Here is a 17,215-nt window from a genome sequence, read left to right as displayed (position 1 = left end):
GACCGGCAGCTACGTAGAGATACCAAGGACCCCTTTCTACCCAACCCTGAGAAACTCAGGGCAACCCCAGATCTGCCAGAGCAGCCTCCAAAGAGGATGTGGTGACTGACAGGCCCCCGATGGCTCTCAAGGGACTGCCCGGGCACCTTTGAGTGTGGCCGAGGTCTGCAGGGTTTTGGGCTCGTGCTGGTGGATGGTCCTGATGATGTCGGGATCTGCGTGGAAGCGCTCCCTGTCATTCTGCCAGAAGTTCCCGGGGGAGAGCAGCAGGCATCCATGCTCGGGCAGGAGGTTGCGGAGCTTCCTGAGGCCTGGCAGCAGGTCAGTCACCTGCAGGCACACGTCCTCCAGGCTCCTGGTCCCGGAGCTGTGTGGGGGACAGGACAAGGCGCTGCCGAGTCTGCCGGCCCCACACAGCCCCGCGCGTGAAGCTCCCAGGTGCCTGGTGTCTCAAAGGGCCGAGGACAAGGGCAGCCGGGGAAGTTCTTCCAGGGGCTCAGCCACCACACGGGGAGGCAGCCTGACCTTCCAAGTGCACGTGGAGCCCCAAAGCCCAGCCCCTCCGAGGAGAGGCGTGCTTGGGAGTGAGCACAGCTCCCTCACTAGAACCCCTGCAGTTCGGCAGGCAGAGGAGGCAGGATGAAAACCAGGGGCTGTGTGTGGCCCAAGCCCTCAGCTAACCTCAACTAGCACTGAGGCAGCCTGCAGGGCAGCACGCCCCAGAGAAGCACTGGTGGGCTGGGACTCCAGGAGGGGACCTCTGGGCACAGCTGGCTTCTCGTCAGCTTGGCCACCATCACACTCGCATCTCACAAGCTCTGGGCAGTGAGCCCTCAGGGCCACCAGTCAACCGGGTCTCGGAGAGCCTGTCCCAGGGTCAGCCCAGTGGATCTGTCTGTGTGAGGCCTGGGGACGACGCTCAGGGCTCTCGGCACAGGTCTGAGGGGAACACAGCTGCAGTGGACCCAGCAGCTGTGTGGACTTTCGCCCCTGAGAAAGGCGAAGCGAGCTCACCCACCCTCTTAGTCTCGCAGAGCTAGCCAGCTCGGTAGATTTATGCTGAGGGCTGTGCCCCACCTTAGGTGTGGAGCTGGGTCGGGGAGGCTGGGGCCTGGCATGGATACCTGTCTTTCAGCACGTGGTTCCGAATCTCCTCCACCAGCTGGAATGCCCTCGACAGAGGTGAGCGGAACACATCTACTGCTAGGAGGTTCTTGTGCCAGGGAGACACGGAAGATTTCACAAATATCTGCTGGATATAAGCCACCGGGGCCCCCACGTACTGCGGAAGAGATGGGGGATGGTAGAAAGGTCAGTACTCATGCTGGGAAAGTCCCATGGACAGAGGAGCCAGGCGGGCTACAGTCCATGGGGTTGCAAAGAGTCGGACACGACTGAGTGACTGAACCACCACCAGCGAGGTAGCTCAGCACAAGAGGGAGAAGCACGGCCGGTCCTGGGCGAGGACTGGCTGAGCACCCAGTATGGGCAAAACCGTACAGCCCTTCAGACACGAAGACGCCCAGGGACTCCCATGGCAGCCCAGTGGTTAAGACTCTGAGCTTCCACAGCCGGGGACTCGGGCTGGATCCCTGGTCAGGAAATGGATCCCACATGCCACAAGTAAAGATCCTGCATACCCGCAAAGATGGAAGATCCCGCGTGCCACCATTCAGACCTGGTACAGCAAAATAAGTATTTAAAAAAAAAAGACTCTGTCCTTCCACCGCAAGGGGTGTGGATTCCACCCCTGGTCGGGGAACTAAGATCCCACATGCTGCGTGGGGTGACCAAGAAAAATTTTTTTTTAAATAATGAAGACGTTCACAAGGGCCTTCTCACCACTGAATAAACCACTTTCCTACCTATTTCTCAACAGAACAGTGACCACAGGCCATTAACTGAGTCTGGCACCTGTTTTACTAAAGAAAGTTTTCCTGGAACAGAGCCACAGCCACCACATTCCACACTGTTCTGCTTTCACACAACAATGAGAGGTGAGAGTTCACAACAGGCAGAGTGACCCTCAAAGCCTGCACAAGACCTGTATCACCCAGCCCTTGACGCCAAACGCCTGAGGACCTGCCAAGAGGCCACAAGCTCCCCAAGGGCAGAACCCACCGTGCTGACCCTGGTCTTGCCACTTGCAGGTCAGTGGATTTTGAGCTCAGCAGACCCAGTCTTAAATCTCTGCTCTCCGAAGTGTGTGGCCTTGGAAATAACTTTGACGTCTCTGGATTTCAGTTTCTTCAGCGTGACATGGGGATAATGACGTTCACACTGCAGCATCACTAGGATGCGTGTGCACACACACAGTGCAAGCAGAGACTAAGTGTCCATGGACATGTAAGCGAGCACAGGTGTGGCGTGTCCTCTCACTGGCCAGCACGACTCTCCTATGAGACGCAAAGTGACTCCAGGTCTCCGGACTTGAGCAGGATGTGAGGATTCCTACCCAGATCTCACTGAAACACCACACTCCCCTCACCAGAACCTGCCGTATATCCTTAAAGGCACTTAAGTGACAAAGTGACACACACATAACAGGCAAGGAACGACTCCCAGCGGTGGACATGTCGAGAAGCAGCCCTAAAACAAGACTGGACTGGCTGCGGCAGGGTTATGGCCGGGAGGAGCTGCGTGGGGGCTGTGAGGTGGGAGGGGTAGTGGGCGGGTGGGAGGGGTAGTGGGCGGGTGGGAGGGGTGAGGCGGTGAGGAGGGGGTAGTGGGGGGGCGGGAGGGGTGGTCAGGAGGTGGGGGGCAGGAGGGGGCAGGGGCAGCTCAGACAGCACAGGGGTGTCCTGATGGGAGTAATGGAAATCACAGGGCAATGAGGGGGCCGGGATGACGCCTGACTGAACTGTCTGGGTTTTAACCAGGTGACGAAGAAAAGCCCTGACTGTCTCAGAGGGAAGGGCGACCTTACAAAGCAGCGCTCCAGGGAACACTAAAGTTAGACCATCATCTACCCGGAGACAGGGAAGGCCAGCCTGCAGCCCTGGGGTGCTGTGAGGTGCCGGCTGGAGGGAGCTGGGCCTGGTTGGGGATGGGGGGACGTCCCGACATCTGTGCGGCCGTCAGGAACTCTGAAGGGCGGGTGTGAGGAGAGCATGCCATCCACCAGCAACAACGCGGTGCTCCAGCATAAGCACGGGCCAAGATACTGATCATACAAAGCACCCCAGGCACCACCTGAGCCTTGGTGAAATGTGCATTTCTGACAGGCGCTGGGGATAGAAGCCTCACCAGCTTAGCCTTCTGCACAGACCAGACCTGGCAGACGATGTCAGGAGGTGCAGAGGGACCTGCACAGAACGGACGCCACCTGAGCTCCTCGACTTGACCCAGCTCGCAGCTCCAAAGGGAGAGCGACACTGGGGTGAGCACCCTCCAGCATCTCCGCGAAGGACATGACATGGCACCCAGGGACAGCTGGCCCGGTAGAGCCGCCAGACTGTTCCCAGTGGGCACGAGGCTGTGACCGCAGAGACCACCTCCTCCACCCCTCAACCCGGGGCCCAACTGAAGCTTCAGTTTCCAAGCAGGACTGCTCCCTGGCCCTCCAGTCCAAACCCAGACCCCACCAGGCCTCCATTTCAGCAGAGCAACAAAGAATGTACTTCAGAACCAGAGCTCTCCATCAGGGCTCTTGGGATGGCCCCAGGAGTTCTGTAAGCACCCTGACCAACTCACATTTCTTCTCAGAAGTGTCTCTACTATCATAACCTCGTCATTGTTAGGGGAGAGGATCCACGGCTTTCAGATTGCACAGAATCTGAACCCCCTCAGCCCCGCACGCCTCTCTCTCCTTTGACCTTCCATCTGCTCAGGTAAACCCCCCTGCTCACCTGCTCCCACTCCTCAGCAGGTGAGGCTCACCAGGCAAAACCACAGAGAGGAGAGCCCACGCACAGCCGTGCGCTTCGCCTGGCCCTCCGTCTGCAGGCCGGCCCTCACTCGCCTTCCCGACTTCCAGCTGAACTCTCCAAGCGGCTATCCCACATCCGCCCAGCTCTTTCAGGATCTTGGGTCAGTTTAGCATGTCTGTATCAAACTCATCGTCCAGTGTATGTGCCCTCAACTCCCCTCTTCCAGGCATCCCAACTCTCTTACAGTGGTTTATCTAACAGGCAGGAGCCTAACTCTCGTCATTCATGCACTGTCCCACTCACTGTCTCGGTTGGGGTTCCCCCAGCAGCACACCCTGGACACATGGTGTCCTCAGGAGGTGGTGTGAACACGGGCAGGGGAGCAGGGACAGGGCAGGGCAAGGAAGGCCACCACCAAGGGTGGGCTGCTGAGCAAGTGACCCTTGTGGATGATGGTTTAGCTGAGTTACCCCACATAAAGGATGATGGCTGAGGTTACACACCAACTCCTCCTACAGTTACAGGATAAGGGCAGCTCCTAGGGGATGTGAATTCTCCAGCACCTCAGGCCTTCCGTGCCAGATATCTTTGACAAATGAGATGCGGATGCTGGTAGCTGGCAGGCACGAATGTGGGAGCAGAAGAGGTGGGCAGGACCTACCACTTACTGCTGGGCCTTACCATAATCCCCGCCTGAAACTCGAGTAAGACACAGACATGGAAGCCTACGACACGGAAACAGACGACACAAGGTATCCTAAATGGGTGATGGAGAGCGCCTAAGGGCCAGTGGAGTCCAGGTGCCTCTGGGAACAGAGGGAGGGGCCCTCACAGATGGGGGCTTCTAACGTGGCCCCCAGTAAGCCCCACTTCCTCATGCTCATGCTCAAGCGTAATTCCGCTGGAGAGTGGGCTGGACCTGGTGACTTGCTTCTGAAAAACAGAATATAGCAAAATGATGAGCTCTTTATTTCTGAGATTGGGCTACAAAAGACTATTACTCTTAAGGCCATTATGCTAAGTGAAATAAACCAAGCACAAAAAGGCAAACACCACCTGATTCCACTGATATGAGGTGCCTAAAGGAGTCAAATTCAGAGTGTCAGAAAGCAGAAAGATGGTTATCAGGGGTTGGAGAAGGGTGAGTACAGCATTATTGTTTAACTGGTGCAGGGTTTCTGTTTTATGAGATGAAGCATTATAGAGAAGGATGGTGGTAATGGTTGTACAATGTGAATGCACTTAATACCACTGAACGGTACGCTTAAATAGTTAACAGAGGGAATTCCCTGGTGGGCCAGGGGGTAGGACTTGGTGCTTTTGCTGCCACAATTTGTTTTAAATGGAAGGAAAAAACATACTGACTCTTCCTTGGCCCCGTCCTTACAGCCACCACTCTGGTGATGTCAGCCGAATTGTGAGACGCTCCAAAAAGGTCCACAAGGCACGGAACTGAGGGGACTTCCCAGCCAATATCCAGTGAGGGACCAGAGGCCCCAGCCCACAGCCTGCAGGGGGCGTGCTTCCCTCACTGTCTGATGTGGATGCAGGCTCTGAGACAACCGCAGCCTTCATAGTAAGGGACCCTGAGCTAGAGGACCCAGATAAGAAAATCTTGTTATCTCAGAGAGATAGCAAGAGTATGCCCAAGGCCACACAGCAGCACAGGCAGGAGTCAAGCCCAGGGCTGCCCAATTCCCAATCTGTGAGTCCTACATGCCGGGGTGGTTCTGAACCATGTGGATCCCATGGAGAACAGGGAGCAGAAGCAAAGGCCCAGCACAGCAGTGCCGGAGGGGAGCTGAGGTCCTAGGGCCCGCGGGGTCTCAGCTGCCACTGTCTCAGCATGAGAGCCCTGACCTGGGCTCCTCGGAAACCTCGCATTCAGGCTTAGGTCGCCACCGCCCACACTGCAGGGCTGGCCTGGAAGCCCAGGCACCCAGGCGGACCGGCAGGCAGGGCCTGGCGTGAGGCCCAGGTTCCCATGGTGATCCAGTCTAGCAGGGCCAGGCCAGAGCAGGACATCTCAGGCTTGTTGTTGCTTTAAACACAATCCCGGGGCCTCCCTGGTGGTCCAGTGGTAAAGAATTCGCCCATCAATGGACACAGGTTTGATCCCTGGTCTGAGAAGATCCCACGTGTTGTGGAGCAGTTAAGCCCGTGAACCATGTCTGTTTAGCCTGTGCTCTATAGCCCGGGAGCCCTAGGGTGCTGAAACCCGCACACCCTAGCTCCGCACCAAGAGAGGCGACTGCAATGAGAGGCCTGCGCACGGCAACTGGAGAAAAGCCAGCGCAGCAACAAAGATACAGCACAGCCAAAAATAAATTAAAAAAAAAAAAAAAAGCTTGTTTAAACACACACACACACACACACACAATCCATCCTTCACTTTCAGAGAAAACATCCTAGAGCTCCAGGCCCTTTGCCTGTGTGCTGACATACCCAGGGGCCCCTGACAGCACTCCCAGCGCTCAGCTCCTTGAGGACAGGGCTCCTGCTCCTTGTTCCCCAGCCCTGGACAGGCGGGGAATGGCTGTGGGGGGAGGCGCAGGGGCCATGCTGGGCTTCACATTCTAGCTCCACCCCCAGCTGCGTGCCTTGGACAAGGGTCTCTACGCTTTCCAAGCCTCAGTCCCAGACTTGAGGGAAACGGGGACAGACCCTCAGAGCTCGGCAGATCACTGTGCGGACCAAACAACACAACACAAGCAACCAGCCAGTAAGGCATGTAGCCTGATGCACGCCAGTTCCATCTAGTGTATCATTATGTCCTAAAGCTCTTACAGGTAGCCTTGCGATCCCTATAAAATGAAGCCCCCTTCCCCTCTCTGGCCCCCTCACCCTCCTCCTAGGCACCATCATCCCCATCTCCAGGTTTCTCTAAGACTGACCATCTTACCACCACTCTCACACCAAGTCGCTGCCTCTAAGGGCTCAGCTTCCCACTGCTGAGGGGATTCATTTAAACTCCAGAGCCCAGGATTTAACTTGGTCCCAACTACCTGATCACCTATCAAGCTCCAAGAAGAAAGCCTCACTTCAGACTTTGGTCTCTTGGTGACAGACACGGAGAACACGCCCAGTGCACTTAGAACCTCTGAGCACAGGAACCTCCGCCCGGCCCTCCGCCCTGGCCAGATGTAAGCAAGGACAGTGGTGACAGCCAGACTCATTTACAGATGCCAGCGATGGGCCAGACGCCGACCTGAATTTGCATCCTTTCACTTCATCCTGTGACAACTGTAATGCAGGTGTAACTATTATCCCCATTTTACGAATGTGGAAACTAAGGTACAGAGTCGTTACATAAGCTGCCCAAGGTCACACAGCTGAGAAACGGGAAGTCTTCACCTTTCTGCTTTGCCCTGGTAAAAACACCCCTCCTCCCAGTGGGAACTGACCTCCCCGCACCCCCACATGGGGGTGATCAGTGACTCCAACACACGCCAGGCCTAACCCAGGGCACAAGATGCCGGCAGAGTTGATTAGAGTCCTTTCTGGAGGACAGACACGCACGAGGCCCAACCGCAGGGTGCAGCCTCCATCCCAGTGCGGGAACACGTCAGTAAAAGGGGAGAAGAGGGCTACACAGAGAGACACCTCCAGCACACAGAAAGAATTATAATTCAGTAAAAGAAATCCATCACCCACACACCTACGGGCACCTTATCTTTGACAAAGGAGGCAAGAATATACAAAGGAGAAAAGACAGTCTCTTCAGTAAGTGGTGTTGGGAAAACTGGAGAGCCACCCGTAAGAGGATGAAACTATAACACTTCCTAATGCCACACACAAAGATAAACTCAAAACGGATTTCAGACCTAAATGTAACACCAGAAACTATAAAACCCTTAAGAGGAAAACTTAGGCAGAACACTCTTTGACATAAATCATAGCAAGATCTTCTATGACCCATGTCCTAGAATGATGGAAATAAAAACAAAAATAAATGGGATCTAACTAAACTTAAAAGCTTCTGCACAGCAAAGGAACTATAGGCCATCATCAAAATATCTACAAACAATAAATGCTGGAGAGGATGTGGAGAAAAGGGAAACTTCTTGCACTGTTGATGGCAATGTAAACTGACACAGACACTGTGGAGAACAGTGTGGAGCTTTTCTTTAAAACTAAGCATAAAACTACCATATGACCCAAAATCCCACTACTGGCCATACACTCTGAAAACACCATAATTGAGAACGACACGTGTACCCCAATGCTCACTGCAGCACTGTTTACAACAGCCAGGACTTGGAAGCAACCTAGATGCCCACTGACAGGTGAGCGAACACAGACCTTGGGGCACACATATGCAATGGGTATCACTCAGCCACACAAAGGAACAGATCCGAGTCAGTTCCAGCGAGGTGGGTCAATCTAGGGCCTGTTATTCAGGGTGAAGTCAGAAAGAGAAAAACAAGTATCACATAGCAATGCATATATACAGAATCTAGAAAAATGGTACAGGTGAACCTGTCTGTAGGGCAGCAACAGAGATGCACGGGAGACGAGTCATATATCTTACTAGTCACACCCTCATCTCCCGTGCTAGCAAGGCTATGCTCAAAATCCTTCAAGGTAGGCTTCAGCATTATGTGAAATGAGAACTTCCAGATTTGTAAGCTGGGTTTAGAAAGGCTGAGGAACCAGAGATCAAATTGCCAACATTCTCTGGATCATAGAGAAAGCAAGGGAATTCCAGAAAAACATTTACCTCTGTTTCACTAACTACATGGCACCCCACTCCAGTACTCTTGCCTGAAAAATTCCATGGATGGAGGAGCCTGGTGGGCTGCAGTCCATGGGGTCACTAGGAGTAGGAGAGACTGAGCGACTTCACTTTCACTTTTCACTTTCATGCATTGGAGAAGGAAATGGCAACCCAATTTCAGTACTCTTGCCTGGAGAATCCCAGGGACGGGGAGCCTGATGGGCTGCTGTCTATGGGGTCGCACAGAGTCGGACACGACTGAAGTGACTTAGCAGCAGCAGCACTGACTACCCTAAAGCCTTTGACTGCGTGGATCATAACAAACTGTGGAAAACTCTTAAAGAGATGAGAATACCAGACTATCTTACCTGTCTCCTGAGAAATCTTATGCAGGTCAAGAAGCTACAGTCAGAACCTTGTATGGAACAACTTACTGGTTCAAGACTGAGAAAGGATATGACAGGGCTGTTTATTGTCAACCTGTTTATTTAAACTGTACACAGAGCACATCATTCAAAAAGCCAGGCTGAATGAGTTACAAGCTGGAATCAAGATTGCTGGGAGAAATATCAACCAACTCAGGTATGGAGATGATACTACTTTAATGGCAGAAAGCAAACAGGAACTATAAAGAGCCTTTTGATAAGGGTGAAAAAGGAAAGTGAAAAAAGTTGGCTTAAAACTCAATATTAAAAAAACGAATGTCATGGCATCTGGTGCTATGACTTCATGGCAAATAGAAGGGGAAAAGGTGGAAGCAGGGACACATTTCCTCTTCTTGGGCTCTAAAATCACTGTGGATGGTGACTGCAGCCATGAAATTAGAAGATGACAGCTTCTTGGCAGGAAAGTTATGGCAAACCTGGACAGTGTGTTTAAAAGGAAAGACATCACTTCGCCAACAAAGGTCCATCTAGTCAAGGCTACGGTCTTTCCAGTAGCCATGTATGGATGTGAGAGCTGGACCATAAGGAAGGCAAAGCACAGAAGAACTGATGCCTTCGAACTGTGGTACTAAAGACTCTTGAGCGTCCCTTGGACAGCAAGAAAATCAAACCAGTCAGTCTTAAAGGAAATCGATCCTTCATTGGAAGGACTGATGCTGAAGCTCCAATACTTTGGCCACCTGATGCAAAGAGCTGACTCAGTGGGAAAGACCCTGATCCTGGGAAAGACTGAGGGCACAAGGAGAAGGGGACGACAGAGGGGGAGATGATTGGGTGGCATCACCGATTCAATAAACATGAACTTGGGGAAACCCTGGGAGATGGTAAGGGTCAGGGAAGCCTGGCGTGCTGCAGTCCATGGGGTCACAAAGGGTCAGACATGTCTCGGCAACTGAACAACAACAGAGATGCAGACACAGAGAACAGACTTAAGGACACAACGGGGGAAGGTGAAGGTGGGGCGAATTGAGAGAGAGCACTGAAACATTACCGTATGTAAAACAGACAGCTAGTGGGAAGTCCCTGTATATATACAGGGAGCTCAACAGTGCTCCCTAACAACCTAGAGGGGTGGGATGGGGTGGGGGCTGGGAGGGAAGTTCATGAGGGAGGGGACATATGCCTGCCTATGGCTGATTCATGCTGATGTATGGCAGAAAGCTGATGTATGGGCTTCCCAGGTGGCTTGGATGGTAAAGAATCTGCCTGTAATGCAGGAGACCAGGGTTCGATCCCTGGGTTGGGAAGATCCCCTGGAGAAAGGAATGGCAACCCACTCCAGTATTCTTTCCTGGAGAATCCCATGGACAGAGGAGCCTGGCAGGCTACAGTCCATGGGGTCGCACAGAGTCAGACACAACTGAATGACTAACATTATGGCAGAAACCCACACAACACTGTAAAGCAATTTATCCTCCAATTAAAAATACATTTTTAAAAAGTAAAGGCTTATAAGCTTCACATGGGAAGAATAGGGACATCACAGTTATCCTGCAACAATTCTAAATATAAACTTTTCCTAAGGGGAGGGAAAATCACTTAAGAGGCAAAAATGCCAGTTACAATTACATATCCCTGAAAACCTGTACCTGTCCATGTTTAACATGTTAAGAAGAATGATAAACTATTCTCTTGGTACAAACTCCTTTCTAAGATACATTAAACAAGAAACAGGGAAAGTTTGTTAGAGAAAGTGCTAGCGTTTAATCTTTTTGAAAATTTATCTTTTTTTTTTCTTTTTGTAAAAGCAATGCAAGTCTATTGTAATACACAACCTAAAAGTAAGTGTTGTTTGCATTTTAATGGATTTGATACTAGTTTTTTTCCCACGCACCAGGGCTTCCCTGGTTGCAATGCAGGAGACCTGGTTTTGATCCCTGGGTTGGGAAGATCCCCTGCAGTAGGAAATGGCAACCCATTCCAGAATTCTTGCCTGGAGAACTCAATGGACAGAGGAGTCTGGCAGGCTACAGTCCATGGGGTCACAGAGTTGGACATGATTAAGCAATTAATACTTTTTCTATGCATGTATTTTTTAAATGGTTGGTATAGTACACATACTGTTTTATCTTCAGCTTTTCCTACTTAATCTACTTTGTTGAGCTTAAAAATCTATTTAATGGGTACATTCAAGTTTATGGGTGTAGTATAATTTAGTTATTTCTCTATATAAGGATATCTAGATTATTGCACTTTTTCCATTATCAATATACTTCTTTGAATAGCTTTGCATATTAAAAAAAATCCACACAACTCAGCTCAAAATGAGCAAAATACTGAAACACTTCACAAAGGAAGATGTGCAAATACAACAAGACCTCAACAATATTCATCTGAAAAATGCAAATTTAAAACCACAACTAAGCACCTCCCTGATGGTCCAGTAGTTAGGAATTCACCTGCCAATGCAGGAGACATGGGTTCAAACCCTGGTCCAGGAAGATTCCAGATGCTGCGAGGCAACGAAGCCCGTGCGCCTCAACTACTGACCCCGAGAGGCACGACTACCAAAACCTGAGCACTCTCGGGCCTGTGCTCCACAAGAGAAGTCACCACAATGAGAAGCCCGCACACTGCGCCTAAAAGGCAGCCTCCACTCGAGGCAACTAGAGAAGCCCACTCGCAGCGATGGAGACCCAGCACAACCAGAAATAAATACAGTTCTCAAAAAAGAAAACAACGAGATGTTTCATATTTCTGTAAAAAAGACTAAAAACAAAAAACCACAAGAAAACCCCTGATGGTGCCAAGAACTTCAGAGCACAAAGACTAAACTTTACAGAAATTTAAAAAAAAATACTTTAGGAGGCTGACAGATGTGAAAAGAATGACACCTGACCTCTGCAGTCTTCCTTCTAAAACCCCACAAGCTGAGACTAGTCTAGAGAGATAGAAACAAATCCCCGCTTGAGGAACACTCCTCGAAACTGTCAAGCTCATCGAGAACAAGGCAAGTCTGAGAAACTATCACCAAGGCAAAGTAAGGAAACCAGATTTCCTCAGCTTGTCCCCATGTCCTTTCTCTCTCCTGAGATCTCATCCAAGATACCATGTTATATCCAGCTGTCCTGTCTTGTGAGGCTTCTCTTGGCTGGGACAGTTTCTTGGACTCTCTTTTTCTGATGACCTTGACAGTCATGAGGAGTGCTGGTCAGGACTGTGTAGACCACTCCTCACAGATTTGTCTGATGTTCTTCTCGTGATCAGACTGGGATTACGGTGTTTGCAGAGGAAGAACATAGAGGTAAAGCACCCTTCTCGTCACACATCAAGGTACATACCATCAACCTGATCTGCCACTGCTGATGGTGACCCTGAACACTGTGTCGAGAGCTATCTGTCAGGGTTTCCGCTGGAAAGCCACTCTCTCCTCCCCTCTCCACTTGGCACTCTCTGGAAGGAAGTCACTGTGCGCAGCCCACAATGAAGGAAGGGGATTAGATTCCACCTCTCTGAAGGCAGAGCGGCCACATAAATTCAGAATTTTTTGCTCAGATCTGTCTATTCTCCTCCACTTAGTTATTCAAGCACACGGACTCAGCTATGTATGCATTTTGCTGCAAAATGTATCTTTTTTTTCAGCACTGACCACTGGGAGCTCCTGGGGCTGGCTCCTGTGTGCTGTTGACAAAAGAACCCACATCTCCATGTGCTCTTCCCAATCACCGTGCGTCTCCTCCAGGGCAGTGAGGCTCCATATGTCCCCACGATCATTCTGCCAGGCACACTGAAGACAAGGAATAAACGTGCTGAATAATAAAGGAATGGATGAGGAATGAAGGACCTCACAGCTTCCTGCTGTGAGCAGCAGGCGCTTGCGCTGTGCTGCCCAGGGCCTGCACTTCCTAATCTTCCTTTGGAAACAGTCTCTCACCCGCAGTGTGGTGATGAAGCCAACCAGCAAAGCACCTCCCTGCTCACAGGGTCTTGGGTGGGAGCAGGTAGGTAATCCCATGCAGAGCCAAGCGGGCACCCACAGGGCTGAATCTGCTGTAGCCCCCATTAGGGAGAGGACAGTGAGCTGACCCGGAGCGGGTACAGTTGAGGGATGGACTCCTTCTGAGGCCTAACCCATGCTGTCGGTTAGTAAGTCCTGCCTGTGGGTGAGCTCTATGACCCCAAAATGCCCTTCTCACTTCCCCAGGTTTGGGCTGAGTTTTCTGTTCCTTATACTTAAAGCAATCCTTACAAGTTCTGCATTGCTGACCTTTACTGTTACAACAGTCAATTCTGGTGAGGTAACTGACCACAGAGAGGCCTGACACCAGGTGACTGAGCCAGGGCCTGCATCTCTTTCTCAACCTTTCAGGGGCTGCAGACCCCAGTGAGAAAGAGAAACCCTCAAGCTATTTTGTACCCCCACACTATCATCATCCCAGGCCAAAAGAGGACATCAAGAAGTGGAAAGGGCTCACAAACAAGTGAACCCCTGACCTTGGATAGACCCCTAGCTGTACCATCAGGCCCACTGAACTCTACTAGTCACAAAACACTCACAAACGCAGACTACCCCATTGTGACCAGGAACCATCAACTCCATTATGTGGTAAAACCCCATCAAGAGGTTAATGGAGGGACTTTCCTCCTGGTCCAGTGGTTAAGAATTCTACTTCCAATGCAGGGGATGCAGTTTCGATCCCTGGTTGAGGAACTAAGACCCCACATGCTGCTGGGCAACTGAGCCCGTGCACCTCTACTAGAGAGAACCTCGCATGCTGCAATAAAGACCCAGTGGAGCCATAAATAAATACTTTTCTTTTTTAAGAGAGAGTAAAAGAGACAAAAGGCTTGATCCCACAATGAGCAAAGTGTCAAGCTGAGACATGAAGCTATGAACTGGTTTCCGCCTCATCAGCTCACCCTAACCTTCGTGGCTGAGTACCACTGAGCCTGTGTTCTCTACTTCCTCCTGAAACCATGTGTAGTCATAACACACACCTATCTAACCAGATCTCTACTTTAGCAACATTAGAGCAAAGCTGACATCAAGTTACCTGGCTGCTACATTACCCAGAAAGGCAACAGGAAGGAATGTGCAATCACTGGCACAGAGAGGGTGGGAGAAGAGGAGCAGTGTGCCCTGAGCTGGGCTCTGCTCCTCAACAACAGACTCAGCAAGCCCGGCACCAACCCATGGGACCAGGGCCCAGCACGTGAGGGAAGAACATGTCATCCACAGCTGGCAGGTACAAGCCAGCAGGACGAGCTTATCATTTCCTGTAAGGTTTCCAAATAATGAGTCCAGAGTTCCCGCGGGTTACATCCCGCAGCCCAGACCCTCACCTGGAGGTTTTGCATTCCTGTAGGTTTTCTTCCTGTTTTGCATTCATGCTCAGCTCAGAGACAGCTGGCTGAGGACAGCACGATTCAAAAGTAGCAGCTGGCTTCAGGTCAGGAGATCTGGAGTTCTAACCCAGTGCTGACCCCATGACAAATGAACTGAAACTGAGGCACACTGCCATTCTCGGCTCAGTTCGCCCAACAGGCGAACAAGCAGAACCTGCACGCTTTACCTGACTGCACTGTGAGGATAAAACAGCACCTACCAGATTTGAAAAAGCTAAGCGCTCACTGCTAACATTAAATGGTGATGGGACTCGGAAGATAAAACATTCTCCAGGGATAGTCAGTGGTTCCCGCAACCACTTGGGCTCAAGGAGGAGAGGTCCGTTTGCCAGGGCACTGCCTGGCCCAAGTACCCACAGTATGGACCCAGACCCAGCCAGCCGGAGCTACGGCAACCACAACCCAGCTTTTCCAGGACAGTCACCTTCCTGCCATGCCATTTAGTGTTTCCTTTCAAAACAGGAATGTGTGACTGGATGTACTATTAAATGTAAGCTAAATATTTTCAGTGCCTTTATAAAGTGGTTCAAGTGTTAAGCATTCGCCCATCAGAAGCTGACCACCCTCACTCCACGTAGAACCCCTGCCACGGCCAATCCGCACCCAATGCCCAGGGCGCTCCTCAGGACATGCTGAGCACCTACCCACTCTGGCTGCTCATTGGGCTCTCCAGGCTTGTGGTCAGAGGTCAGAGGTGGGGGCGAGTAATCTTTCACAGGAGTGGTGAATTCCACAGGTCCTGTTCCTGGCAAGGGCAGCTTCAGCAGTGGGTAGCTGGAATGGACAAAAAGGAGAGAAAAGTCAGGACATGATGGCAGGTAGAATCCATGCTGAGATAACAGTGACATGGGAATCACTGCAGCTGCACTCACCTCCTGTGCTAGGAGAACTGCACAAATGTACGAAACACCAGTCATCAAACTTCAGGGCTACAAGGAAACGCAGGAGCCTCTAAATTAGAATTTTCAAGCTCCTTTTTGGTCACAGGAAACCCAATTCATAAACTACTTAATGAAATAGGTTACTGGCTGAAAATTTTTAGAAATGTAATAAAGGCAAGATGCTAAACAAACTTCTGGTCATATTGGATACACGTAAGACAACAAGAAAAAACTGGGGAAGGACTTCCTTGGTGGCCTAGTAGTTAAGACTCCACGGGGGCACAGGTTCGATCCCTGGTCAGGGACGTTCCACATGCCAGGCAGTGTGGCCAAAAAAGAAAAAAGAAAAAAAAAAAAAAAACCAGGGAACCAAAAATCCAGAAGGATCCTGATTCAGACTGTTGCAAAAACTGCTTCAGTTTAAAAGGACAGACCATAACATTTTGTGTAACACATTGAGGGTATGGTTTACACTAGACCAGGCTGAATAGAAAACAATGGATCCACCACTGGCAAAGGAAAAAGCTTGGACTAACATCAAAAAGTTGGCAAATGGATGTGCTTTTGTTTCTGACTTCATTTCTTCAAAACTTTTTTTTTTAGAATTTCCCTGGTGGGCCAATGATTAAGACTCCGAGCTTCCGGAGTCTGCAGTAAACGCAGGTTCAATCCCTGGTCGAGGAAGTTCTGCATGCCACACGTGGTCAAAAAAAAATTTTTTTTAACTGAGAATTAAGTTTTATGTAATACAATGCACGAATCTTAAGCATACAGTGAGTGCAATGAGTATTTACACATACATACACCTGTGTACCCACTATGTAGATCAAGCTACAAAATATTTTTAGAACCTTAGAAGGTGGCGTTATGCACTAGTGAAGGGCATCGTCTACCACAAACCGCTATCAGAATTTCTATAATCACAAATTAGCTCTGCTTGTTTCTTCTGGCATATAACTGAAATCACCCATTCCACTGCGTACTCCTTTGTGACTGGCTGTTTCAACTTACATCTACCGGATTCATCCACACTGGTGCATGCAGTTTCATATATACGCACTGTTTCATGCATACGCGCTATTCCACCAAATGAACATATTACAGTGCATTTATCTATTCTAGTGTTGAGGAACATTTGGCTGTTTCCAGCTGAAACTATTAAGAAGAGAAATAATGGAAATGTTTATGTATACACTCATTCTTATGTAAGCACTCATTTCTGTAAGGTATGTCCCTTGAACGAAATGGCTGGGTTGTGGAGCCTACACATGTTTAGCTTTGTGGATTACACCAGATTTCCAAAGTACTTATTTGAATTTGTATTCCCGCTGGCGGTGCGATGGGAGTTCCAACTGCTCCACCTCTTGATCTTGTCAGTCCAATTAATTGGAACCATTTAAAGGAGGAGGCGGAGAAGGCAATGGCACCCCACTCCAGTACTCTTGCTTGGAAAATCCCATGGACGGAGGAGCCTGGTAGGCTGCAGTCCATGGGGTCGCTAAGAGTTGGACACGACTGAGCGACTTCACTTTCACTTTTCACTTTCATGCATTGGAGAAAGAAATGGCAACCCTCTCCAGTGTTCTTGCTTGGAGAATCCCAGGGACGGGGGAGCCTGGTGGGCTGCCGTCTATGGGGTCGTACAGAGTCGGACACGACTGAAGTGACGTGACATAGCATAGTATAGCAAAGGAGGAGGTGCTGGTATAGCTCTGTGGTTTCAATATACAGCAAACAATGTATGCTTATCTTTCATATGCTTATTGGCCACCTGGACAATTTCCACGTATTTCCAATTTTCCTTCTTTTCTCGATTTTTAGTTTCATTCCACTGTCACTGGAACAGATCCTCTGTATGATTTCAGTCTTTCTAAATTTATTGAGACTTGTGATCTAACACAGGGTCTGGCCTGGAGAATGTTCCGTGTTCACTTGGGAAGAACAGGTACTAGTGCC

At 50.2% G+C, this 17,215-nt stretch overlaps 1 protein-coding gene across 2 annotated transcripts in view; it reads right to left on the bottom strand.

Moving 5' to 3' along the window:
- The window catches only part of SCAP (SREBF chaperone), a 50,032-nt gene that overhangs the window by 12,069 nt on the left and 20,748 nt on the right, over positions 1-17,215 (bottom strand). For both annotated transcript variants that reach the window (XM_070359395.1, XM_070359396.1), the window contains exons 2-4: positions 15,023-15,152; positions 1,125-1,282; positions 147-367 (exon numbers count right to left, since the gene is read on the bottom strand). In XM_070359395.1, the coding sequence (XP_070215496.1) occupies positions 147-367; positions 1,125-1,282; positions 15,023-15,152 (509 nt within the window). The remainder of the gene's footprint in view (positions 1-146; positions 368-1,124; positions 1,283-15,022; positions 15,153-17,215) is intronic.

Source organism: Bos mutus, chromosome 22 (assembly GCF_027580195.1).
Source record: "Bos mutus isolate GX-2022 chromosome 22, NWIPB_WYAK_1.1, whole genome shotgun sequence".
NCBI lineage: Eukaryota > Metazoa > Chordata > Mammalia > Artiodactyla > Bovidae > Bos > Bos mutus.
Note: the sequence above shows the minus strand (reverse complement) of the source record. Positions and strands in the feature narration are given on the sequence as shown.